The 25,733-nt window shown below is 65.5% G+C and overlaps 2 protein-coding genes across 2 annotated transcripts; both read left to right on the top strand.

Annotated features, from left to right (window-relative positions):
- Positions 1 to 21: 21 nt before the first annotated feature.
- Positions 22 to 21,630, top strand: LOC119105624 (putative E3 ubiquitin-protein ligase HERC1). Its single transcript, XM_037229082.1, has 36 exons — positions 22 to 181; positions 557 to 678; positions 1,180 to 1,283; positions 1,713 to 1,889; positions 2,055 to 2,189; positions 2,634 to 2,773; positions 3,048 to 3,215; positions 3,584 to 3,756; positions 4,814 to 4,948; positions 5,426 to 5,554; positions 6,221 to 6,383; positions 7,048 to 7,200; positions 7,672 to 7,830; positions 8,320 to 8,443; positions 9,416 to 9,583; positions 10,012 to 10,182; positions 10,769 to 10,918; positions 11,221 to 11,386; positions 11,971 to 12,068; positions 12,840 to 12,871; positions 12,914 to 13,032; positions 13,362 to 13,428; positions 14,792 to 14,984; positions 15,156 to 15,208; positions 15,341 to 15,393; positions 15,673 to 15,864; positions 16,244 to 16,385; positions 17,084 to 17,260; positions 18,148 to 18,267; positions 18,756 to 18,882; positions 19,207 to 19,368; positions 19,619 to 19,754; positions 20,230 to 20,434; positions 20,857 to 21,003; positions 21,227 to 21,310; positions 21,580 to 21,630. Exons 2-36 carry the CDS (start codon positions 557 to 559, stop codon positions 21,628 to 21,630), a joined length of 4,695 nt encoding a protein of 1,564 aa, XP_037084977.1. The 5' UTR covers positions 22 to 181.
- A 363-nt stretch (positions 21,631 to 21,993) lies between these two features.
- LOC119105622 (putative E3 ubiquitin-protein ligase HERC1) lies at positions 21,994 to 25,495 on the top strand. Its single transcript, XM_037229081.1, has 5 exons — positions 21,994 to 22,023; positions 22,508 to 22,671; positions 24,579 to 24,699; positions 25,074 to 25,098; positions 25,452 to 25,495. The coding sequence occupies exons 2-5, from the start codon at positions 22,529 to 22,531 to the stop codon at positions 25,493 to 25,495; spliced, it is 333 nt and encodes a 110-aa protein (XP_037084976.1). The 5' UTR covers positions 21,994 to 22,023; positions 22,508 to 22,528.
- The last annotated feature ends 238 nt before the right edge of the window (positions 25,496 to 25,733 follow it).

Genomic DNA, 25,733 nt, shown 5'->3' with positions numbered 1-25,733 from the left:
GCATGTACCGCGCCCGGCAGAGGAGCACGTGGCGCCGAGCGACGGCGCCCAGTGTCCACCGCGGGCCGACAGCTGGGCCGTGTACGTGTGGGGCAGCAACTCCTCGTGCCAGCTGTCGGAGCCCAGCCAGGACAAAATCCTCGCCGCCCGGCTCGCCCCTGCCTTCGAGAACGTCCAGCAGGTGACGTCCGGCGATGGAGTGTCCGCTCGCTTTACTGTCGGCGTAGTCCGAGCGTGGGCGTTTTTTAGGGGAGCTGTGTGAAAGGAACGTGTGTTTCAAATGTTTCTAATGTCTTAAACTTGTGTGGTGTGCTTGACGTGCCCTGCTGCATGACTAACCGTGTGAAGTGCGCGCGCAGTCCGTGTTGTTCGAATCCCGCCCGCAGTATGTGACCGCTGAAGTCGATGATATCCAGGCTCCCATGGGGAGGTCCATGGCACCGCTCCCAGGCACCGCACAGCCAACAACCCAGCCTGCGCCGGCTCTACGTCGCTAGAGCCTGACGGCAGCGACACGTGCGGCGCTGTTGACGGCGCCGCCCTCCGCCGCCGCCAGATGGAGGCCGGCCAGTACTGCTCGTTCACGGTTCACGCCGACGGCACGGTGTCGGCGTGCGGCAAGGGCTCGTACGGCCGGCTCGGACTGGGAGACTCGGCCAACCAGCCGCTGCCACGGAGGTGAGGGCGCCGCTGGGGCACGGCGGTCGACGCCCGCTGCGCCCTCTGAGGACGCCGTCTGTGTGAAGGGCCGATGGGTGCAGCGGTGCGGTGGATTTGTGGGCATCCGCTTCCACTACGGCGTAGCTGCACGCCGGGTGTATTCGGCTGTCAGTGTATGACTGTTGAGAAGCTCTAATGGTGTGCTGGCAGAAGTAGGATCGTCATAAGAAACCATGCTACAACTTCGTCCTTCGAGATCCTTATAGCTTCCAGCGGTCGTTGTGCAGTAGTGTTTGATATCAATGGCTCGTGTGAAAACTTCCGACCGGACTTTGTATGCTGTCAAATGACTTTTATAACCCCGTGCAAACACATTTCTGGCCGCACGGTTTTATGCGTAAACGCGTCTAAACTAGTTGGAGCACTCCGGCGGTGTCTTTTCGAAAAGAACCCAGTGGTTTAGCAGCGTGTGCGGCGAGTCGGCGGGTGCGCCGCGAGCTGACGGGCCCGCCCTGGCAGAGTGTCGCTGGACCCGCCGTGTCGGGCGGTGGCCAGCAGCAAAGGCAGCGACGGGCACACACTGGCCGTCGCCACCGACGGACGCGTCTACAGCTGGGGAGACGGTAGGTGCCCGCGGCCGGCTCCGGCTCCGGCTCCGGCGCCAGCTCCCGCCGCCGATGCTCCGACCGCCGGCAGACGCCGTCGGCGTCGACTGAACGCTGCGGCTGTTTTTCTGGTCGGGTCGCATTCGAGCAGGGGACATGTGTAGGGTACCCGCGACGAAAGACGGGGAGGTTTTGGCTTTTAGAGCTTTGTGTGGCGTATCGTGAGTGTTTCTTACGGAGTCTTTTATCGCTTGCGTATCGCTTTTCCTTTATGGTATCGTTTCCGGGACGTAGCGGTGTACTCCTACAAACATGTGACCGTTGGTGCGCCTGCCAGCGCGGCGTGACCAGGCTGGGTTCGGCCCGTGCCAGTCTCTGCTCTCGGCTCTGCTAGCGGAGCGTCCTGCCAGGACCGCAGCGGCGCCAGGCTGACTGCCTCCCCCGCAGGCGACTACGGCAAGCTGGGACACGGCAACACGGTCACGCAGAAGTACCCGCGGCGCGTGGACGGCCCGCTGGCGGGCAAGACCGTGACGACCGTGTCGGCCGGCTACAGACACTCGGCCTGCGTCACCGCGGACGGTCGGCTCTACACCTGGGGAGAGGGCGAGCACGGCCGCCTGGGTGAGTTCCACCGCTGCTGGCCGGTGTTGGAACGGTAAACGTATGCGCCGCCCCGCATCTCACTGATTGGGTGAGGACATCGTCATGGATGCAAGATGACCCTGGGAATTGACGCGCCCGAAACTGCCAGCGTGTGTTTGTGACGCGGCCGCCGCCGCCCGCCAGGTCACGGCGACAACAACAGCCGTAACGTGCCGACGCTGGTGTCCGAGCTGAGCGCCGTCGGCCAGGTGGACTGCGGCTCGGCCCACACGCTGGCCGTCTCCGCCGACGGACGCACCGTCTGGTCGTTCGGCTCAGGTCAGCGGCGGCGCGCGCCGGTCGTCGCGCGGCGCGGTGCCGAGGCGCCGGCCGACGCTGAGCTGCTGCCGGCCATCGGTCTGGTCCGGTCCGCCGGGAAGGCGCGGCGGCGGATACAGCGGCCGGTCGATGTGGACGTGCGGTCTGCGGCAGAGCGCGCGCTGATGGTGGGAGATGTTTCGTAATTGCACCTGAAGGAGCTGTTGATGCGCAACGTACGTGTGGATGGAATACCCCGCGGCTAACCGCCTCTGCTTTTCCCATCGGCCACCTGCGTGCTCGCATGACATGCTGGGGCTGGTGCCAATCTTTAGTTTGTGTACGTGTGTAGACGCGTGTGCGTGCGTGCATGCGTTCCGTGCGTCCGCGTCACGGCGGCGCGGAGTCGCCGCACTCGTGTGACCCCGTCGGTTCTTGATCCGCCTGACCTGCGCCCTCGGACAGGCGACAACGGCCGGCTGGGCCACGGCGACCTGGCGCGCCAGTTTCGGCCCAAAGTGATCGAGGCGTTCTCCGGCCTCACGGTGGTCAAGGTGGCGGCCGGCAACCAGTGCTCCCTGGCTCTGACGTCGCAGGCGGCGCCGGTGAGACGGCAGCGCACGCGGGGATGGGGCGGCGCGCGGGCGTCGGGGGAGGCTAGTGAAGTGCTCGGGGACCGGGGTGTGCACGAGGACCCTGCCAGGAGTCGGGAGCTGCGTTGTTAGGATGGGCCATGCCAGGTGCGGACGATAGGGGTTTTCCCCAGACCTGGTTGTTGTTCGGATTGTATGTAGTGTTGTTCTGACGCCTGGTGCACGATCGGGCCTAGACCCCCTCCCCCACCCTCCCACTGACCCCGCGTCACGGCCGCGTCGGCAGGGCGAGGAGGCGGGCCCGCTGCGGCTCTGGTCGTGGGGCGGCGGCGTCTGCCTGGGCCAGGGCTCGCCGGACGTGGCGTGCCTGCGCCCCGCCCTGGTCGAGGTGCTGGCCGAGCTGCGTGTCACGGACGTCTCGCTGGGCGACTCGCACTGTCTGGCGCTGACCCAGGTACGGGCGCCGGCGCCGCTCGCGCGGGCGGCGCCGTGGGGCGGCATCGCCGGGCTGGCCGCGGCGATGGGGCGCAGGGCAGGCTGCCCGACGGTTGTCAGGACGGCGGTGTGCGCTGACATTGGGGTGTGCTGGTCCGGAAAGTGATGCAGCCGGCCATTAGTGCTCAGCTGTTCACGTTGCGCAAATTGAAGCTTGTGTATCAAAACACGGAATGTGGACGACTGTGCCCGAGGAGCTGGACGTGAACTGTGTGCCCGCGTTTTCGGAAGCTGTGTCCGACGATCTTCGAAGGCGCCGTGCCCGTGTACCCCGCATCCTAGTGTGAGCCCGGTCGCTGGTGTTCGATGCGTTGCGTCTGTCGGCAGGACCACGAGGTGTTCGCCTGGGGCAACAACTCGATGGGCCAGTGTGGGCTGGGCCACACCAACACGCCCGTCTGGCGGCCGCGCAAGGTGCTCGGTTTGGAGGAGGTGGCCGTGCGTCAGGTGTCGGCCGGCACCAGCCACAGCTGCGCCTGGACCGCGCCGCCCCGCGACAGGTCAGGGCGCCGGGTGAGGCCCGCCCGCCTCCGGGGCGGGTCACTGCCTAGGACGGGTCTCCTCTCCCGGGCGGGGCTCCGAGCCGGGGCAAGTTGGACCGCCGCCTCGTCCAAGGGACGCGTCCGGCTGGCGACCGCTCAGGGAGCGGGCGGCACCTGACCGGGGTTGGGTGGGACCGGCAGCCCCGCGGCCAGCCCCAGGACAGGTCGGACTGAGGCCCCTGGGGGATGTCTCCGCCCCGTGCCATGCCACTCGGCTGGGAGGTTCCGGTGTCCTGATGTCTCCCCGGCGCTGCCCGGGATGATATGGTCACATGCCACACTCGCCAGGCAGCTAGGGTGGATAGCGTAGCCCCGTGTCGTTCCGAGCACTTCACCCAGTGGGTGTGGCAGTGCACGTCCTTGTCTGATGCCCGTAAACTGTGAGCTGTGAAAAGCCTCCGCGATTACAGAGCTCTCATTTAACATACCCGTGATTTAGTTGTGTGCTTCGTACTGAAAGGCACTGCTGTCATGTTTTCACGTCCGTGATTTCATGCTTTCATGCTCTCACTTTATGCTAAGTAGGCAACTTATTCCTGTTTTGTAACATGTTCGAAACTATTGGTCGAATTCCTGAGAGCAGCACCCATACTGCGCAGTAATTGTTCCCTGAGCGCTGGCCCCACCACCCGGCCTTGAAATTCCAAGTTAACGGCGTCGAAAGCATAGCGTGCCGCAATGCTCGGCACAGGTAGTCTAGCGCTTTGACGTCACGACTGAGCGCGGCTGCTGCCACCAACCGCAGTCCTTTCCAATCGGGGACAATACAACCATCTCATTCACCTCATCCATCCAACATCACGTCTGCATCGTCCCATGTCGTGAAATCCCCTGAATTTTGTCCGAGGTCGGGGTCAGTGGACTATGAAAATACATTTCACAGTGTGTCACCAATCTAACACTGCATCCAGCTATGCCTCGCCAGTGTGACCCCTGGTCTGGCCAGTCAGGCGAGTACGTTCTGACCCGATGCCCGCTGGCTGCCTGCTGATGACCTTGCGCCCGGGGTCAGCAGACAGGCGTACGCGCTCAGCCGACCGTACTGCGTCAGTCTGGACGAGACCACCCTGGGCCTGATGCACTCGCTGCTGGAGCGCTACTGCACCGGCCTGGAGTCGGACCGGCCGCCGCTGCCCTTCGGCTCCCAGCAGTACGTAGCGACCGCGGCCCGTGACGGCTCTTGCAGTGGGCGTCGCCGCGGTGACGCTGGCGTCAACGTGATTGACAAAGTTGCATATGTTGCATGGTTTTATGGTGAGCGTGACGGTCCCGAGACTCTGCGCATTTATCGGGCTTTGTTTTCTGAGTTTCTTCCTTTATGCCACTACCGCGACCACAGTCTCGACATTCAGCGCCGTCCTTGCAACCGGCGGCTCTCCGTAATCTCCGCGGCCGCGGTGTCAGCGGGTGTGCGTGCGACTGTGGGAACGGACACTTTGACTCGTACGACTTCGCTAGCTGCAAATGGCGTCTTGTGGGAGTGCGAGCTGGCGTGTTAAGCTCCATACCGTCTCGGACCCGATCGCCGTGAGCTCGGGCGGCGCGTCACTCGTGCCGTTTGGGTCGCGTCGACGGACGCAGGCCGTGCGCTGGACCGTGACCCGTCCGTCGCCGGCCGCTGCGCCAGGCTGCACCTGCAGTTTCTGCAGGCGTTGCTGGGCCTGCTGCGGACGCACCTGTCGCTGGCCATCCGTAGCGGGCTGGACGCCGGCGTGACCGGCGGACAGGCGCGCAGCCTGCGCACGCTCCTCTTCAGGTCAGGCCTCGTCGGGGTCACCGCACTGCCGGAGCGCGCGGCCGGGCGGCTGGGAACGTCGCAAGGGGGTCAGCGACAGCGGTGGGAACAACGTCGTGGTGGACGTCTGTAGGTCAGGTTGAGGTCGGGATCACTTGGGAATTGGCTACTGCAGCTCAGGTCAGGGTCAGGGGTACCCGAAGACAATGCTGGTTAGGTCGGAGCGCCAGGACTTCCTGCAGTCGGCATACTATACTTCAAGTCAGTTCGTTGTACGTCGTACGTTAATTGTGCGTCGCACGTACAATAAACATGCATTTGACGTTCGAACTACGCTCGAACGTCGAACGTTTGTACATTGCTGCGCGCGACATACGGATGTTGCGCACAGCTACATGCGCGTGCTGCCGCTCCCAGACTAGTGTGGAGCGCGGTTCGTCACACATTCGCGGCCGTCCTCAGACTGGTGTGGAGCGCGGTTCCTCACACGTTCGCGGCCGTCCACAGACTGGTGTGGAGCGCGGTTCGTCACACGTTCGCGGCTGTCCACAGACTGGTGTGGAGCGCGGCTCCTCACACGTTCGCTGCCGTCCACAGACTGGTGTGGAGCGCGGCTCCTCACACGTTCGCGGCCGTCCACAGACTGGTGTGGAGTGCGGTTCGTCACACTTTCGCGGCCGTCCACAGACTGATCGACACCAGCCTGCCGAGCTGTCTTCAGACGGCCGTGCTGGAGGCGCTCAAGATCGGTGCCCCGCTGCTGCTGCCGCCCCTCCGCGAGCGCATGGAGATCCTGCACTCGCTGCTGCCGCAGGGGCCCGACTGCGCCTCCAGACTGAGCGACGGACAGGTGTGCGGCGCCGGCGCTAGCACTGAAGCCTGGGGGCTGGGCTGATGCTGGGGCGTAGGGCTTGTGGAGCTTGTGGGGCTCTGGGGCTCTGTGGCTGGAGCCGGGGCTGGGCCTGTAGGGTTAAGGCTGGGGCTGGAGTAAGGGCTAGGGCTAAGGCTGGGGCTTAGGCTGGAGCTGGGGCTGGGGCTAGGGCTAGGACTAGGGTTAGGATTAGGGCTGAGGGGCTGGGTCTGGGGCGGAGTGGGGCGAGGTGGAGCGGGTTAGGGAGGAGATGGCAGGGTTGGTGGTGCAGCTGACCTCGCCGTGTACAGCTGTCGCTGGTCGGTCTCTCGGTATACTCCCCAATCTGCCCCAGCTCCAGGCAAGTGATGATAATGTGGCGAGCATTACCATTTTCTCTCTGGTTAAGCCTTCTTGTTTACTTATAATAAAGCCCCCAGTATGTATTTCAAGTACATTCTTTCGCCTTGTGTGTGGTTGTGTTTTGCCCACAGTGTAGTTCTTTGGCTGTCACTGATGTCCATGTTGAGGCCTGAAATCGTTCCTAAAAGCGCGAAGGTTCGTGTGCGCTTCTATCAACGTATTCACAGCCACCGCCTCGTTGTACTCCCGAGTCGTGCCCGGCGCTGGCACAGCTGACCGCGCCGCCCCCGCTGCGCTCCAGGAGCTGCAGCTGAGCATGATCCTGACGTCGCTGGAGGAGCACACCCAGGTGGCGGCGCTGCTCGGCTACGGGCCAGCCCACGGCACCGCCGCCGACCCGGCCGTCGCCCTCCTGCTCATGAAAACGCTGCTCAGGAACGTAGGCTTCGACACGGTGCGTAGCGCGCGCCGACGCCGACGCCTGGCCAGCGGCGGGCCGTCAAACTGGCAGTGACGCGCCGGAGATGGCCTGTGCCAAGCTGGGTGGTGTACATTAACCTCTTGTGTTCATAGATCAGTGTTTCGTACGTGTGTTGAGCATGCATGTGTGAGGTCCAGCAGGTGGTGCAAGGGTAGGTGCTGGGTGTGGCCTGGTTGCGCGGGCGGTGTAATGGCGAGGCGCGCCGTCTTAACCTCCCAGGCGTGTATGGTGTTGTACCGGCGTCCTCAGTACTGCACTGGCCTGATGCAGCCGCTGCCCAGATGGCAGATGTAATTCGGCAGATGGAAGACAATGCCGTTTTGCACACTGCCGAGATGGGATCCTTCCCCTCCGGTGTGGGACTGCGACGCGGATTAAGTCGGATCCCGTCTGTCGCCGTGCCACGTACAGCCGGTGCGAGGGGGCGTGCCGTTTGTGCCGCAGGAGCGGCGGCTGGTGTCTGTGGAGAGGTCGGCGCCGGGCGAGGCGGCGGCCGAGGCGCCCACCGACCATTCGCCGCACTTGTGCGCGCTGCTCATGTCCCTGCAGAGCCACCTGCTGGCCTTCTGCTACACGGCCTCCTGCAACGTCGACAGCGCCGAGGTCTGTCCCGCTGCGCGGCTCAAGCTGGCCGCGTCAGGTCGCCTGCCCGCCAGCTGCTGCCTTGTTCATTGAATGGATGGATCGGTTGTGTCCCCCTTTTTGGTCTCGTTAGGCCTGGTAGTTGTCCTGTGATGTGCCTCCCAAGTTTGGAGTTCGATGCCCTCGTGAAAGCGCATTACCGAACGACTTTTGAGGGTAGGCACGGCTCTGCACGACGATACCTTAGCCGTCAAGTTGTGGTGGAATCAGATCAGTCCGACTCTGTCGTGCCCGGTACTCCGTCTGTAGGCTCTTCCGTCCTCTCCGGAGGTGGGCACGGTCGGCGCGCGTGCATGTGCCCCGGTGCAGTGCAATGTCACAGCAGGCTGCTGCGGCGCCAGCTGACGCGTGCTGATCCGCCTGCTAGCCCCGCCCCGCCCCGCCCCGCCCCGCTCCGCCCCGCCCCGCCCCGCCCCGCCCGCCCGCTGACCCCCGCCCGCTGGCCGGCAGTACAAGAGCAGCCTGGGCCTGCTGCAGAGCCACTTGTCGCTGCTGTTCCCGCTGGCGCGCGAGGCGGCCACACACGCGCTGGCCGTGCTCGCGCTCCGACCCAGCTTGACCACGCCCGTCAGAGGTGAGGCTGAGCGCAGCGGGCGCAGTGGCGCGCCGGCTGGGACGCTGGCCGACGGTAGGTTCAGCTCGGCTGGCGACCGCGAGGTGGCGGGCTCGAAACCCGCCGCCGTCAGGTTTCGGTTTCCGCTGCAAATCTGTGTGAGGTACAGATGATGAAGAATGAAGAGATGTGCGTTTGTGTGCGCTGTCGTTGTCACGTGAGTGCGCACATGGTCGAAAACAACACAGATAAAGCAGTAGTATTAGCCTTATTCCTCTGAAAAGCCAGGGAAGGGAAATATTTGGTTACTGGAACCAAACTATATCTAGAACCAAACTACTCTTCTGGTTATACTATGCTGGAACCAAAGTATATCTCCATTCTCCTGATTTTTTTAGGAATAAGGCTAATGCTACCGTCTTATCAGTGTGAATAATGCTCCCCGCTAATGCACTGAACACCTTACGTAATTTTGAAAACAACATATTAAGAAGGGGGCTGGTACAGATGCGCGCCGCGGAGGTTTGGGCCTGGCGGTGCGGGCCGAGGCGCGCTCCGTGGCGATCCGCGCGTGCGGCGGGGGCCCAGAGAGCGACTGTGTCTCTACGCGGAGCCGGACGGCGGCGGAGCGGTGCGGTGTGCGGCGCCGGCGTCGGAGTGCGGAGCTTGGTGTGCGACTGCAGGGAGCTGGGCCGCGTCGGTGCGGGGCCCCGGTGGCTGACAAGCGTGCACGCGGCTTACATAAATAAGTGTGTGTGACGCCCCGGAGTGGTGAAAAGGGTTCCCAGGGTGGCAACTGCTAGCCGCCGTGTTGCTGGTGTAGGTGGTGACGGTGTTGTGTGACTGAGGTGGAGTCAGCTCGGCTGGTGACCGCGAGGTGGCGGGTTCGAGACCCGCCACCGTCATTTCGACTCGTGTTTTCAGTTTTCAATCCTGGCGTGATCCTCCTCCCCGCGGGATGACGTGACTCGCCCCCCCCCCCCCTCCCCGCAGAGGTGCTGCTGCTCTCCTCGTGCGGTGCCATGCTCTCCAAGGTGGTGCACGCTCTGCTGTTGCTGCCCGTCAGCCTGATCTGCTCACTGCTGGGCCACCTGACGGCGCTGCTGCCATCTATCGACGGCCTGGTGAGGCTCACCACCGAGCAGCTGGCCGACCCGGCAGGTGAGTGAGCGAGCGGCGCACCGTCCCGGTAGCGGGCGGGAGCTGCCGACGGGGCCCGCGGGCCGGAGGCAGGCAGAGCAGAGGCCCCTGCCGGCAGAGCGAGTTGCTGGCCATGCACCAGTGGCGCGCGGATATCTTAATGGATGACATTCATGTGGGGGTCCGAAGCAAATACGTTCTTTGAAAGATGAACTTTCGAAAACGCGCGAACCGCAGATATGCAGGTGCAGTGACTGTGGCGTTGTGTTTGCTTGCTGGGATGGTGTCTGGCGTAAATAATGCCCCTGACTGGTGTTGTGACTTGGCTGGCGAAGGGGCGTTGCTATCAGCCATGCTGCTCCATCTGGTGTCGTACTGAGCGAAACCGCCTCGGAACGCCGGTGTCGGCGCCGACGCCCCTCCTGACAGCGCCCCTTGCCGTCCCGCAGAGCAGTGGCAGTGGCTGTCGGACGCGGAGCAGGCCTGCGCTCTGCTGGTGGGCCGCTGCGTGGGCGGTCTGTTGGCCGGACCGCCGCCGCTGCCCGAGGAGGCCGAGACCGCCCGCTGGCTGGCCAGCCCGCTGCTGGCGCGCGGCATGGAGGCTGACGGCGAGCTGATCGGTGCGCCCCCCTCCCCCCCCCCATCCCTTGCCCCTGTCATGGCGTGGTGCCGCTCTGGTGCCGCGCAGAAGTCGTTTGGTGCGCCGTCGTGGGTCACAGGCTGCCGCTCTGGGGCGGCCGCGCGGCATCAGTGTTCACCCGGCCCCCGTCTGCTGTTGGCGTTGCTGGCATGGTCCGTTGCCGTTTTACTGCGAGGATACTTGAACAGAACTAACAGCAGAAGACGTGCGCTCCTTCGCCACTTAACGCGTGAGGTGCCGACCTCCCCGTTGTCGGCCCCTGACGGCCAGCTGAGTCGGATGACTGTGTCCTGTGGCGTCGGGTGCCTCACAGAGCCGGCGCTCCCCAGCCTCGAGCGTCGGTTTATGCGGGCACCCAGAGCAGAGCAGGGCGGCCAGCCCGGCGTCGTCGTGAGCCTGGACGCCGCCGGCGTCCGCCGCGCCACAGTCGCCCCTCCCCAGCCGTGATTAAACCTGAGCCCGAGCCGGCCCGGCCGTGAGGACCAGTTTTCAATCTGAGCGCCGCTCACGCCGCGCCCGCACGCGCCGGCGCCGTGACCCCGGTGACCGGAGCCCGGCTGCGGCAGGGGTGCGGCTGTCTGACCTGCTGACCTGCCTGACCCGGGACGGCCAGCTGACGGCCGAGGTCAGCCTCACGCGGCTCAACCGGCTGCTTGACACCGTCGCCTGGTGGAGCGACGCCCAGCGGCTGGGCCTGGCCGCCGCCGTCGGCTTCGGTGCGTGCCGGCCTGGCGCGCTGAGCGGGGCTGAAAGGCCTCGTGCGCCAAGATTATGTATTGTTTTGTGCGGGCGGCGCCAGAACCGTTGTAACACGCCTTTAAGTTGACATTGAGGTCGATTGAGTTGTGCCTCTGGTTATTGTTACATTGTAATGTCTTCTGCGTCAGTCGTGGGTTTCGCAGTGGCAGGAGTGTTTTTTTCGCTTTCACACATTGCACACAGCACTGTTCTACAAACGGGACGTGAGACCCGCTGGAGGCCGCTGGCAATGACCGCGTGCGTCTGTGTACGGGCGCAGACAAGCAGGAGTACGTGTACGAGGAGCTGTACGAGTACGGCGTGTCTGAGGGACTGGAGCCGGCTCCTGACGAGCTGCCGCGCCAGGCCGAGCTCGTCTGCCGCCTGCTGCTCGTCACGCTGCTCAAGCACACCGGCTGCGACGCCGCCACCGTTCAGCAGGCGCGGTGCGTGACGCCGGGCGCTCGCCGCTCGCGCCGTGTGACGCTGTGACGTCGCTGTCAGGCGGGTTGTCTCCGCTCCCGCGCTCCCACGTCTCCGCTGTCCCTCTCAAACACAGCCGCTTCGGTGGCGCTCGGCACCCCTGAAACCTTTCGCGCGTCCTCTTTCCTCGCGCCTCATACGTCTCGTTTTCTCTCGCGCTTTTCAGCTTCCTGTCCCTCGCCTTTCTCCGCCCATCTCGCGCCCATAGCGTCTCACGCATCCCGCACGCGTGATTCTCATGCACTCCTCACGCCTCACGCCTCTGGCACCCTTTCGTTGCACCTTTCTCTAGTCTTCTTCTCACTCCTGGCAGGTATTTTCACAGCTCACCCGAAAGTATAACTGTTCATGCTGCTGCATGCTTGTCGCAGATAGAGCGACGCCTCAGCTTGAAGACATCGCCTGGTTTATTGTGTATTTTGCGTGAGGTTCTATTTGTGAGTGTGTTAAGTATGCAGGCCAGTCAAGTGGTCCGCCAAATGACCCGAATGCCGAAGCAGCTCTGCGGGTGCGTACCTCTGAATGCCATGATTCACTCCGCCGGCAGCCGTGGCGACATGGACATGATCTACGAGACGGTGTACCGCGTGCGACACGAGCTGCTGGGCCAGTTCACGGCGGAGAGCGCGTCTCCGCGGACCGGCCGTGAGTACGCCTGTCGGCCCGCTGGCCACCGGCGCCCGCTCCGCGCTCTCCGCCCACCGCCCGTGCGCCGGCTGCTGTCGCGTCGGTCATGCAGACACATCCGATGCTGCCGCCGCCTGTGCGCGTGGTTAGGATGTGCACGTCGCTTGCATCGCACGGGTCGTCATGTGTCCTGAAAACAACTGATTCAGCATCAGCGTTGGGCTGTTGCCCTAACCGCAGACTGCTCTGCTGGGGTGTTCATGTCTGCGTGTCGCGGTTGCGAAACCCTTCCATTTGTGGTGGTCGGCTGGGAGCGCCGGGCACCGTGCGTGCCCGCCGTTGTAATCGCCTCCGCGTGGCCCCGTGCCCGCCGCTGCGGTCGCCTCCGTGCGGCTCCGTGTCCGCCGTTGTAATCGCTTCCACGTGGCCCCGTGCCGGCCGCTGCGGTCGCCTCCGTGCGGCCCCGTGTCCGCCGTTGTAATCACCTCCGCGGGGCCCCGTGTCCGCCGAATAGTCGGGTCGGGTGCCTCACAGAGCCGGCGCTCCCCAGCCTCGAGCGTCGGTTTACGCGGGCACCCAGAGCAGAGCAGGGCGGCCAGCCCGGCGTCGTCCTGAGCCTGGACGCCGCCGGCGTCCGCCGCGCCACAGTCGCCCCTCCCCAGCCGTGATTAAACCTGAGCCCGAGCCGGCCCGGCCGTGAGGACCAGTTTTCAATCTGAGCGCCGCTCACGCCGCGCCCGCACGCGCCGGCGCCGTGTACCGGCCTGACCCCGGGGGCGCCGCCGGCAGGCAAGCGGCACCGCACGCGCACGGTGACGGACGAGGACGAGGAACGCAAGGCGGCGGCGGCCGACGGCGACGAGTCGGACGAGGACGAGCGCTCGGCCGAGCAACCCCGCTTCCCGGCCGTGTGCACGTCCGTGGCGCGCGCCTGCCTCTTCCTCTGCCTGGCCGTGGTCGGCCCCGGCAAGCTCGATCCAGAGTCAGTGAAGCAGCGGCGGCGGCGGCGAGGAGCGTTGTGGGATTGGGCAGCTTCTCGGAGCGCTGTTCGTGCGCTACGTTCGTCCGGGGCGTCGCGAGGATCGCGGCGGGAGTCATACCGGACAGTTACTCTGTCATGTTGTATGATATACATGTGCTCCCAGCTCTGAATGCTTGAAATGCGCCTAAGACGTAGTTGCGAATACGTTTGATACGACTGATTCAGACCAGCTGCGTGTGTGGACTGAGCCGCGCGCCGACATGCGTGCCCGCCTCGGCGGCCCCGTGGCCCTGGCGGCTGACGCGGCGTCTCGCCGGCCGGTGGAGCAGCGCCCTGCGGGACCAGTGCGCCGAGGTGCTCAAGTTCGTCTGCCACGACTGGGCCAACCGGCGGCTGGTGGGCGGACGGGCGCGCGCCGCCGCCGCCAGCACCGACCCCTTCCTCCTGCTCACCGCCATGCAGCAGCAGCAGAAGCGCGCTCAGGTAGGCGGTCGGCCGGCCGGCGCCGGCAGCGGCGGGTGCGTCGGTCAGCTGGGGCGACAGTAGCGACCTGACGAAACGCTCGGCCAGGCGGCGGTAGTGACGTTCGTGCACAGAGGCTGGCTGGGCGACAGCAGCGACGCTCGCGCACGGGTCGGCGATGACGGGTGTCAGCATTACCGTGAGGGTCATGTGTGAAAGAGAGCTATTGCCTAGCGGGGCGCTCGGACGCGTAAGCCCGCCGGCGGCTAGCAGCGGTCACATCATTGGGGTCTTAAGTTGCGGGCGCTGTCGGGCTAGTGTATGCATGGCCGTCACAGGCAGATATGTAAAAATGTGTACGGCCAGATGTGTGCGGATGTGGGCTGACGTATACGGCCAAGTGGATATCAGACTATGTGTGTGTGCGTGTGTGTGCGTGCCGTGCGCTGCGCTTGCCGGTGCAGAGCGCCGCCTGACGGAGCCGGCGCGGTCGGCAGTCCCGTCTGGTGGGGCTGACCCAGGTCAGCGAGTTCCTGACGCCGATCGCGGCCTGTCCCACCGCCGCCGCCGCCACCACCGCCGCCGCCGGCCCGGACCCGGCAGCCGCCGACAGGCCCATCACCGAGGCCACGCTGCTGAACCAGGCAAGGTCCCGGCGCCGAACTGCAGCCGGTGTCGGCGCCCTCGGGCCACGGCCACGCCGAGGCCGCAGCGCGAGCGGCGCTGGGATGGTGCGAGCATCCTCGGGGTTGAGCCGGTTGGATGTTGTTCTGACGGATGGACTTTCCTGTGGCGCGTTGGGTGCCCAGACGCGGTCCAGCTGGCTGCTGCCGCCGTGCTAGTGGTGATCGCCAGTCCGTCCAGCTCAGCGTGACGCTCGCTCGGCGACACGCTGTGTGGATATCGGTCGATTTCGCTGTGACGACAACGGCGCGGGGTGGCCGCAGCGCCTCGTCCATCAGTGGACATGCAGTGGGCCGATTTGGGGCGGCGTTTGCATTCATGTTTACGGCTATGGCGTGCGAGGTCTCACTCAGGGTCCGCGCGAGGGAACGTTCTCATGAGGTAACATTCCGTGCCATGCTAACCCCGCGAGTACTGACAAGAAACTGCGCTCCATCGTGATGCCGTCCTCTTCACCGCACCACTCTGAACGTGCCGCGAGTCGAGCGGTGCCGCGCGCGACCGTCCGAGCGTGCAGCCTCCGGGCGGTGGCCGCCCCAACGCCGGGGCGTCGGCGCCCGCTCCCCGCCGGCGCGGCGGCCGCGTCTGACGCCGCCCTTGGCCGCCGCCGCAGTCGTACGAGCAGTTCGTGGCCGGCTGCTTCGGCCTGTCGGCCGTCTCCGCCGAGCCGCCGCGCAGCCGCGTCCGCTTCTACACGGACGACGTGGCCACCAGCGGCTGCGCGCTCCGGCAGCGCATCCACACCGTGCTGGCCGACATCTACCGGCTGCTGGTGGCCGGCCTGTTCCGACACCAGGATCGCGGCGGTAAGCGGCCGTCGCCGAGGCGGCGTCTGACGCGCGGTTTCGGCGCCGAGGCAGCTGCGTAACGGAATTTTAAGGAAGTGCCGTTTTTACCCGCTTTTCTACTTCACGTTCCACTCGTCAGCTCCGAGCCTGTCACACGCGACTCACCCGTTACAGCGGCGCGTCGCCCAGCTGCCACGTGCGCCGTGTTGCCAGAGGTGCGCTACCGGCTGGAGCTGCTGGGGGTGCTGGCGCTGAGCGTGCAGCACCGGCCGGACGACGTGACGCGCGCCGCCGACTCCGGCCTGCTGCACCTGCTGGCGCGGCTGGCCGACGGCAGCCTGTGGCTGACGGGCGCGCTGGGCTCGGCCCACCAGCCGCTGGCCGCCGCCAGCATGCGCTTCCTGCAGGTGCTAGCCATCATCGCCGGGTGAGTGGTGCCGGACGGTCCGGCAGCAGGGCGGCGCGTGTGGAACGTGCTCTCTCCGAGGACGTGGCATAGGTCACCCACATTCCGGAAGTGTTGCGAAGGGCGTGCCTCACTGGCTGGGGTGGAGAGGCTACCTCGGAGAGAGCAGGGGGGCGGCCGTCTTTCCGGCGGTGCAAGCCCCATCGGTAGTGCGCCAGAGTGACCGCCTGCGCCGCCGCGGCTGGCTCGTGTCGGCCGTGACCCCCAGCGGCGGCTGACGCGCCGCCCCTGCCCGCGCAGCGTGTACGCCGAGAGTCTGCCGGCGTCCACCTGCGACGAGATCACGGAGCTGCTGCGCCGCCAGCTGGCGCGCCTGCTGGACGCCTGCTCGCGGCCCGAGCTAGAGTCGGACGTCATCACCACGCTGTGCGACGTCGGCCAGCAGCCGGCCGCGGGCAGCGAGGACACGCCCCAGCAGGGCGCCGCCGCCAAGTGAGACGGCCGCCGCCGCGCTGCCCGGCTCGGACCGCGGTGTATCGGTGGGCCCCGGACGTCGGACGTAGTGTCGTGGCAGACTGCGACGCCGTTACACGAGTTACGTCTTCTTTGGCCGCATTAACACATGCAATCATAAGTCAACATGTTCTATTGGTTAGTTTAACAATATGTAGGATGTCCATACGATCGCAAACCAAACAAACATCTACGTGCTGGAAGTGGCGGCACAAAATGACCAACGTAGTCCACGCGCCCCAAAAACCCAAATATCTTCCTGGAAGCCGAAACGCCGTCGAGGATTCCAGTCCCGCCCACCAGGATTCGACTTGCCTCGGTTCTGGTCAACACTGCGGCGCTCGCTGTCCGTCGCCAGGCACGCCAGGGCCGCTGCGACCTCTGCCTCCGAGTCTACCCTGGACTCGGTTACCGCCAGCTCCAACGGCGAGGACTCCGAACTGGTGACGTCAGCGGACGAGAGCGAGAGCGCCGACCAGCCTCCAGACGCGGCCGGCAAGGTAGGTCTGCCCCACAGCCAATCCGAGGACTCGGGACTAATGACGTCAGCGGACGAGACGCCGACCAGCCTCCAGACGCCGCCGGCAAGGTAGGTCTGCCCCACAGCCAATCCGAGGACTCGGGACTAATGACGTCAGCGGACGAGAGCGAGAGCGCCGACCAGCCTTCAGACGCCGCCGGCAAGGTAGGTCTGCCCCACAGCCAATCCAGGGACCCTGGACTAATGACATTAGCGGATGCAAGTAAAATAGCTGCTTCTTTAAAGCGAACTGTGGCGCTAGGCAACAGCGTCAAGCTAGGCTAAGATTGGCCGTTCCTGAGTCGGGTTAGATTGTGTTCAGCACTGCCACAAGAGGTTTGGGAACAGTGTCGGCCGGCGGATCGGCGCTCGTATCGCAGCAGAGACCCCTCAGTGGCCTGCCGGTATCGTCGGAGCAGCTTGTCGGTCCGTCCGTGTTGCGGCGAGCCAGGACATCCTTCATTGGTGTGCCCCGGCCATCAGGAGGGCTCTGCCCCCCCCCCCCCCCCGGTTTGGCAGCCGTGCCTCCTGTGACCAGCCCGTGTCACCGGCAGGGCTCCTCCCGGTCCCCGGTCTGACAGCCGTGCCTCCGGTGACCACCCCCTGCCACCGGCAGGGCTCCTCCCGCCCCCCGGTCTGGCAGCCGTGCCTCCGGTGACCACCCCTTGTCACCGGCAGGGCTCCTCCCGGCCCCCGGTGTGGCAGTCGCGTCGGCTGACCAGCACGGCCCGAGCGGCCGAGAGCTCGCTGGGGGACCTGCTCGTGTTTGTGCGTCACGTGGCCAGCACGGCCTCGGTGCGCCGCCGCATGACCTCGCACGCCTGGACCGGCCTCCTGCTGCGCATCTGTGGCCAGGTGGGTGGCGGAGCCCGTGTCCGACCCCATCAGCTGCTGTTGCGCCCCGCGCCGGCGCAGGCGGACGCAGCAGCGGCGACCACGCCCGTCACTCCGCTGCCCCCGAACACGCGGAGCTTGTGCTAGCCGGTCTTGAAAGGGTTTTGAAAGGTGGCTATTGTGTTTGCGTCGGTGATGTGTGAGTTGAATGGGGACAGTCGGCGAATTGATCCTCATGTATCACATGGCTTAAGACCCCACTGCACTAAACGATTTGCGCTGTTTTACGACTTACATTATCTGGCTCTTTTTCCTCACACACCGCATCATTCTGAACTATCGCAACCCCCGACCCCTTCCACGGCGGCCGCCCGCATTGCTGCGGCATTCACTACTCACCTCCCTTCGTAACCCTATGCCCATCAGAAGGTAATTGATGGCCCTAACCCAGGCCAAACCAGAAGACATCAGGCGTTGGATGTTATTGGTTGACTACGCTGTGTGACCTGTGTTATGTGTCCGGGATAGGTGCCCGAGCCTGGGACCCGGAGGATTCAGGCGCTGCGACCTCGGCTGTCACTGGCTGGTTATGCTGTGTGACAAGTGTTACGTGTCCGGGCCAGGTGCCCGAGCCTGGGACCCGGAGGATTCAGGCGCTGCGGCCTCGGCTGTCACTGGCTGATTATGCTGTGTGACAAGTGTTACGTGTCCGGGCCAGGTGCCCGAGCCTGGGACCCGGAGGATTCAGGCGCTGCGGCCTCGGCTGTCACTGGCTGGTTATGCTGTGTGACAAGTGTTACGTGTCCGGGCCAGGTGCCCGAGCCTGGGACCCGGAGGATTCAGGCGCTGCGGCCTCGGCTGTCACTGGCTGGTTATGCTGTGTGACAAGTGTTACGTGTCCGGGCCAGGTGCCCGAGCCCGGGACCCGGAGGATTCAGGCGCTGCGGCCTCGGCTCCTGGCCCTGCAGCTGCTGGGCACTGTGCTGCCATCGCTCGACACAAAAGAGGACCGCGCCTACGCCGCACAGGTAATGGTCACATGATATGTGGATGTCTTAAGAGGCAGACGCTCACGTGGTCACATGCTCTGTGAACATACAGGATGTTTAAGGCGGATATTTCTTGCTTTATGATGACATCCGTTAGTTACTCGGTTTCCCGTGTTTAACGTATGTGGGTCTCATTTAATGTGATGTCGTTAAATATCGCTTCTAAAATAATGACACATGGCTATGAAATACCTATTTGATAGTGACCGTTGCAACCTCGGGAATCAACTTATATCGTTACGTCAGACCGTGTAACCACAAAAGAGCATTTTGTTTAAAAAACCCTCCAGCGTGTTTGTATCAGACTCGTGCGGGGTTTGTATCGGCTATATTGGCCAGTCGGCCTGGTGCAGCCCACTGCGTTACCACCGCGACGACTGGCGCGTCGCCGCCGCGCCCCCGCCGTGGCCGGAACTGCCGCCCGCGCGCGAGCACGCCCGCCTGACGGCGCCGCCGCCCGCCCGCAGCTGGCGTCCGAGCTGTTCCACCAGCTGTCGGACAGCCTGTGGGTGATCCCGCGCGCCGTGGCGCGGCTGGTGGCCGCCCGCCGCGAGCGCGACCTCCGCCGCCGCCTGCTGCGGCTCAGCAGCCCAGGTCAGCTGACGGCCGCGGCGCCGCGGCGGCGAGGGGCTGGCCCTTGTCGGCTGGCCTCTGTGGGTCACTCTCATCCAGCGTCGCGTTTTATGTTGATGGAAACAATGCCAGACGACTCAGTCATGTCATTAATAGCCGTTCTATTTGGGCTGCCACTGAAACGTTTTGCTACGGCGTGATGTCCGTGCGGCATGGGCCGCCCTGCCGCGTGTGACCACGGTTACGTGCTCCGCCTGCTGCCGCGCGCGCCGTGAGGGGTGCACACTGCGCGTGTTGGCCGTGTTCGACGGTCGGTCGGCTGACGCCGCCTGGCCGGCGCCGCAGAGTGGTCGGTGGAGGCGGACGCCGCCGAGAACAGCGTGCCGGTGCACGAGGCCGGCTTCGACTCGGACCGCTGCCTCTACTGCACCGTCGAGAACGGCCAGACGCTGGTGCACTCACAGGGCGGCAAGGGCTACGGGCTCGGCACGACCGGCATCAAGTCAGGTCAGGCCGGCGGGCAGGGCGGGGCAGGGCAGGGCAGGGCAGGGCAGGGCAGGGCAGGACAGGACAGGAAGGACAGGACAGGACAGGACAGGACAGAGCAGGGTAGTGCAGGGGATGGGAGGGCAGGGCGGGGCAGGGCAGGGCAGGACAGGGCTGCCGGTCGGTGGTGCCGTCACCGGTGGCTCGTCAGCGCGCCGGCCGGCCGCCGGGAGGCCTCAGCCCGACCCCACTCCCCCTCTCCCGCCACCAGGCTGCTACCAGTGGAAGTTCCTGATCGTGCGAGAGACCCGCGGCAACGAGGGCACGTGCGTGGGCGTGGCGCGCGTGCCCATCCGGGACTACAGTCACCGCACCACCAGCGACATGTGGCTATACCGGGCCTACAGGTGAGGCCTGGTCGCCGCTGCGGGGCGCCGCCGTCCGCCGCCGGAGGTCCCGTCCCCGACACCGCCGGCGGGGGGTCGGCTGTACGGAGGGCGATCGTGTCCCGCGCGACTGCGGCCAGTGTGACAGGAGTGGGCTGGCGGGCTGAGAGCTTGAGATGCGTCGTCTGTGCGGCTGCGCGGTGGCGGAGAGACGTGCTGCAGGACCCTGCCTAGTGTGCGTTGCTAGTCTGTAGCTGCACTGGCGACATATCCGGCAGGGTATGGCAGTGTCCGCTGCGGCTACATTAATGATCTGTCTGCCTGTTTCCCCGGGGTAGTCACGCTCGCGGCGAAGTGTGTCGTTCCGCTTCTGCACTCGCGGGGAGCGTGTCTCTGGCCGGCCGTCGTCGTACTCACAGACCCTCAGCAGTTGCGGGCGCGGACCGACGACGTTGTGCCGCCACTGACACCCTCACGCACGTGCTCCTTCCGGCAGCGGCAACGTCTACCACGGCGGCGAGCTGGCCTCCAGCCTGCCATCCTTCACGCAGGGCGACTACATCACCTGCGTGCTGGACATGGACAGCAGGTCACTCAGCTTCGGCAAGAACGGCGACGAGCCGCGCGTCGCGTTCGAGGACATCGACGCGGCCGAGCTGTTCCCCTGCGTCATGTTCTACAGCACCAACCCCGGCGAGAAGGTGGGGCCCGGCTGGCGTCGACGCCCGTCTCGGCTCTCAGCCGTACGCTGCTCGCCAGTGCGGGCCGCTGAGGCGGAGCGATGGGAAGGGGCCGCGAGCGGTGTGACCGGGGGTCTGGTGTCGTGCTGGTCCTCGTCCGAGATCTAGAGAATTGAGATAGTTGAATGCGTACGGCTGGTTCACGTGCGGGATATGGTTCGATAGTGCATTACGCCGTTGTCAATGAGTAGTTGAATACAACTTAATCCGGAGACGGCCGAGAACATCGAGCATGCGGCATTTGTGGGCTCTGTACGTCGTCGGTGTCCCGAAAACTACTACCGAACCGAACCGGCCCGCCCCTCTGATTCGGGACGCCAGCGGAGTGCCGCGCCCGCCGCCGCGGGCGCAGGCTGACGGCCGTTTCCGTGCGCTGAGCTCAGGTGAAGATGACGGACATGCAGCTGCGGGGCTCGCCCCGGGACCTGCTGGCCGGGGAGCCGCTGTGCGCGCCGGCCGCCGCCGTCCTGCTGGAGGCGCACGTGGCGCTCATCCGCACGCTGCACAGCACGCCCGCCTGGACGGAACACGTGAGCTCCCTGCACGGCCGCTGGACTGCGTGAGGGGCCGGAGCTCGAGCGGTCAGTGCGCGGCGCTGTTTTCGCAGTGAGCTGTGGGTCATTGTACTGTCGGTGAGTCGGAGCTGGTGTTCTGCCGGTCGAGCCAGGCGACAGCGCTCTGTGACCGCGGAACACCAGCCTTCGGTTCCAGAGGCTGGGCCCGCGGTGTGACGGCCCTGGTTTTCCTCGCCAGGTGAACAAATGCTTGCTGCGCCGACTATCCCGGATCAAGGAGTTGATGCCTACAGCCGACAAGGATGGTGACAGCCCCGATACGGTACGCTTTGGCCGAAGAGAAGGCAGTGTGACGGTCTGGGGCCGAGTATCTGTGGCGGACACGCATCCGTGCAGCTGGCGGAAGCGTAATGTATACCTGACGTGCTCAATTTTTAGCCTCCGATTTGGCTACCTCAGCCAGTGCATGCATTGCCTCCCTCCTAGTTACTTGCTAAGCCTTCATCTCCGCGGCAGGAAAGACATGTACACCGACGTAGAGAGCGGCTGCCTTCACGCTGTATCACTGCCCCCGCTGAAACGGGCCGGCAGACCCTACACCCAGACAGTCCGCGTGACGTTGTGTGGCTGGGAGAAACGTAGTGGAGTGATCCCGGTTGTGGAATTCGAAAGTGCGGAGAGCACATAATCATGCTATGAGGGATTGTATCAAATCGTGTTGAGGGCGAGCGATGCTGGCCATGCGCTGCCAGCGCAGGGGGCCGTGGCGGGCTCCGCCGATGGCCGCTTCCGTGAGGAGCCGGGCTTTGACGGAGCGCCGGTCTTCAGGCGGCGGAGACGTCGCCGAGCGGCGCCGAGGAGGCGCGCCACTCGCTCTCGTCCGAGTCGGAGCGGCGCCGGCCGGCCGAGGTCGGCATGATGCCCATCGAGGAGGAGGCGGCCGAGGCCGACCCCGAGGCTGGCGCGGCCGATGGCGAGGATGAGCCGGCGGTCGGCGGACCGCGCCGCACTCTGGTCCGCCGCCTCTGCAGGGAGGTGAGACCCGCCAGAGTCCGGTCCGCCGCCTCTGTAGGGAGGTGATACCCGCCAGAGTCCGGTCCGCCACCTCTGCAAGGAGGTGAGACGCACCAGCGGCTTGGAGGGTGGGCTCGCCGCCTGAAGGGCACGTTAATCTGGCCGGGCCTGGGCTGCTGGCCTAGCTGGCCTAGACGTGCCTGGTAGCTGGCTGAAACAGGCAGAGTTGGTCATTATCGTGTGCGGCATGCGCCATTGTGTGTCCATACGTTTCTCAAATGTTGTAGCACAAATGCTCCTCGCTGCATGGTTTTTTTCTCGTGTTTCGATGAAGGCGTTCACAAAAATATCCGTCCATGATTCGCCAGAGCTGCTTCATTCGTCACCACGTTTGGTCCTTGCACACCCCTGCCCAGCCCAGACCCGGCCGTGGCCGACGGGCCGGTGTGGGGGCCGCGCACTGGCGCTCCTCTCCGCCGCTGACCTCCGGCGCCGCCCGGCCCAGGTGCTGCCGGCACTGGCCGTCATGGCAGGCGTGGACCGGGGCCTGCGCGTGGGCGGCGTCTGCCTGCACCGCTCCTCCGCGCGGCGGGCCGTGCTGCTCGGCATGCTGAAGCAGGGCGTGTCGTCGGTCAGACTGCAGTGGGAGGACGGCGAGGCCACCGTCAGGTCAGCGGGCTGCGGCGCTTCAGGGCATGGCCTGCGGCTAGGTCAGGCCACGGCTCAGTGGCCAGATTACTCAGTGGCCGGTGGTCAAGTCGTGGCGTGGTGGTTAGTCCACAGCGAGGGGGCTGGCCGGCGCACAGTGCCGGTCAGGTCTGTTCCCGTCCGGTTATCAGGTGGGGTCGAGAGATGATGATCAGGTCGTGTCTCGGCACGAGGCCGGGTCACGTGGCGTCGCCGTAGGGTACTGAGGTCCGGCCTGGTTACCGTTATGATGGTGTGGGCTCAGGACCCGACGAACTCTGGCTGCTTAAGCACGATCCGATCTGATTTCGCAGGGCCACTGGGTTTGCTGTGATGGGTACATGTTTTTACGATCCTGTGTAGGTGGCCCGATATCGTGCTGTGATGACACTACTTCCATGACATTGTACTCGTACTTGCTGGCATGGATCTGTGAGGCCTGCCATGTCTGTTTCTCGGAGCCCCAGCCCATGTCCGTTACGGCTCCTGTCTGTCAGAGCCACGTCTTTTGCGACTGCTGTCTGTCAGATAACTATTTCTCGTGCGGCTCCTGTCTGTTTGAGTAGTATGTCTCTTACGGCTGCTGTCTGTTAGAGCTATGTCTCATGCGGCTCCTGTACATCAGATTACTATGTCTCTTGTGGCCGTTGTCTGTCAGATAACTATGGCTCGTGCGGCTCCTGTCTGTCAGATTATTTTGCATATCACGACCGTCGTGTGCTAAGAACTTGGACCTCTATGCCACGGCCCGGGTCTGGTAAAGCTGGACTGATCTGTTGGTCCGTCTGTCCAGGCCAGTTACACCTGTCATGTCCACCACGCCCTCACCAGAGCGAAGTCCACACGTCACACCCGTCACGTCCCAATCAGAGCCGGTCCGTCTGTCCGTCCGTCACGTCCTTATCAGAGCCGGTCCGTCTGTCCGTCCGTCACGTCCCAATCAGAGCCGGTCCGTCTGTCCGTCTGTCACGTCCCAATCAGAGCCGGCCTGTCTGTCCGTCCGTCACGTCTCCACCAGAATCTGTCGTGCCGCCGTGTCTTTCTGAGCCGCCGGGCCGCCGTGTCTCTCGGAGCCGCCGGGCCGCCGTGTCCCTGAGTCGCCAGTCTGCCGTGTCTCTCTGAGCCTCCGGGCTGCCGTATCTCTCTGAGCCGCCGGGCTGCCGTGTCTCTCTGAGCCGCCAGTCGGCCTCTGACAGTCTCCGTGCCGCTGTGTCTCTGAGCCGCCGGGCCGCCGTGTCTCTCTGAGCTGCCGGGCCGCCGCGTCTCTGAGCCACCGGGCCGCCGCGTCTCTGAGCCGCCGGGCTGCCGTGTCTCTCTGAGCCGCCAGTCGGCCTCTGACAGTCTCCGTGCCGCTGTGTCTCTGAGCCGCCGAGCCGCCGTGTCTCTCTGAGCTGCCGGGCCGCCGTGTCTCTGAGCCACCGGGCCGCCGCGTCTCTGAGCCGCCGGGCTGCCGTGTCTCTCTGAGCCGCCAGTCGGCCTCTGACAGTCTCCGTGCCGCTGTGTCTCTGAGCCGCCGGGCCGCCGTGTCTCTCTGAGCTGCCGGGCCGCCGCGGCTCTGAGCCGCCGGGCTGCCGTGTCTCTCTGAGCCGCCGGGCCGCTGAGCCTCTCTGAGCCACCTGGTCGCCGCATCTCTTAGAGCCGCCAGTACGCCGTGTCTCTGAGCCGCCGGTCCGCCGTGTCTCTGAGCCGCCGGTCCGCCGTGTCTCTGAGCCGCCGGTCCGCCATGTCTCTGAGCCGCCGGTCCGCCTCTGACGGTCTCCGTGCCGCCGTGTCTCTGAGCCGCCAGTCCGCCTCTGACAGTCTCCGTGCCGCCGTGTCTCTCTGAGCCGCCGGCCCGCCGTGTCTCTGAGCCGCCGGTCGGCCTCTGACAGTCTCCGCTCCGCCGCTAGTGACGCGGCCGTCAGCAGCCTGCAGCCGTGCGAGCCGCCGCCGTTCGTCGTCTCCAGACTAGGCGCCCTGTCGGCTGGCGTCATCCGCCAGCTGTCCCGGCTCTCCGGCATCACCGACGAGGTGCCGGCCGGACCGGGGACTGGAGGCGGTGTGGGCTGGCGCGGTGCAGATACCTGGCCATTATGGCCTGATGCTGGCAGCCATCGAAATGGCGCGGAAACTCGTGTATATTGTGGGCTTTGGTCACCTGGAAGGAAGCGGTAGGCGTGCATGGCAAGAAATGAAGCGCAGTGCCATTTTGGGTTTTAGTCAAACCAGATCATTGCTCTGCGAACGGACGGTGTATTCATGCGAAGTTTTTAGTTCTCCCGTCCTCACAGCTCGTTCCTCACCAACGACGCAGGTAGGCGCGACGACTCGCCGCCTCTTGGGCGAAGCACCTGCTGCCGAGCGGCGGCGCGTGCGGCCGTCTGACACCTCCCGCCGCCGCGCAGGTGGACCTGATGACTGCGGCGGCTGGTGAGGCGGAGCGACCGACGCCGGACGTCAGCCCGCCTGCCCGGCCCGTCACCCAGTGCCGCAGCGCCGGCCCGTCGCGCGCCGAGGCCGGCCCGCCCGACGACGCCGGCCGCCAGCCGGTGCGGCAGTCGCACAGCCTCGTCACCATGGAGGCGCTCACCGACGAGCTCGTGGCCAACATTATGGGCGAGGTGGGCGCGGCGGCGGCGGCGGCCCGGCGCCGGCCTGTCGTGGACACCGTGTGGAGCGCTAGCTACGGGAACGTCAAGTGCCTATTCCTTGTGGCTGTACACGGCAGTGGCGCTAGTCCACGACCGCGCTCACGCTCTCAGCTTGGCTGTGTGTGGTGCCAGCTGCCGCGGGCTCTCGAGAGCGGCTGTGCTCGCGGCCGCACTGACCCCGCTCGTCTCTGTCGGCTCGCCAGGTGACGGGCCGCGGCGCCGGCCGTCTGGAGGCGGGTCCGGCGCAGGAGCCGGAGCCGGCCTCGGCCGCCGCCCTCCAGCTGGCCAGCGAGGAGCTGATGGTGCGCGGCGCGCTGCTGCAGGTGGGTCCAGCGGCAGCCGGCGAGCGGCGGTCGCCGGGGCTCGGCTCGGGGAGTGGTCAGAAACGCCCCGCGGCCCGCGATCTCAGCCTGG

Source organism: Pollicipes pollicipes, unplaced genomic scaffold (assembly GCF_011947565.3).
Source record: "Pollicipes pollicipes isolate AB1234 unplaced genomic scaffold, Ppol_2.1 Scaffold_6138;HRSCAF=7277_pilon_pilon_pilon, whole genome shotgun sequence".
Lineage (NCBI taxonomy): Eukaryota > Metazoa > Arthropoda > Thecostraca > Pollicipedomorpha > Pollicipedidae > Pollicipes > Pollicipes pollicipes.
The sequence above is the reverse complement of the archived record's forward strand: the minus strand, read 5'-3'. Positions and strand labels throughout refer to the sequence as shown.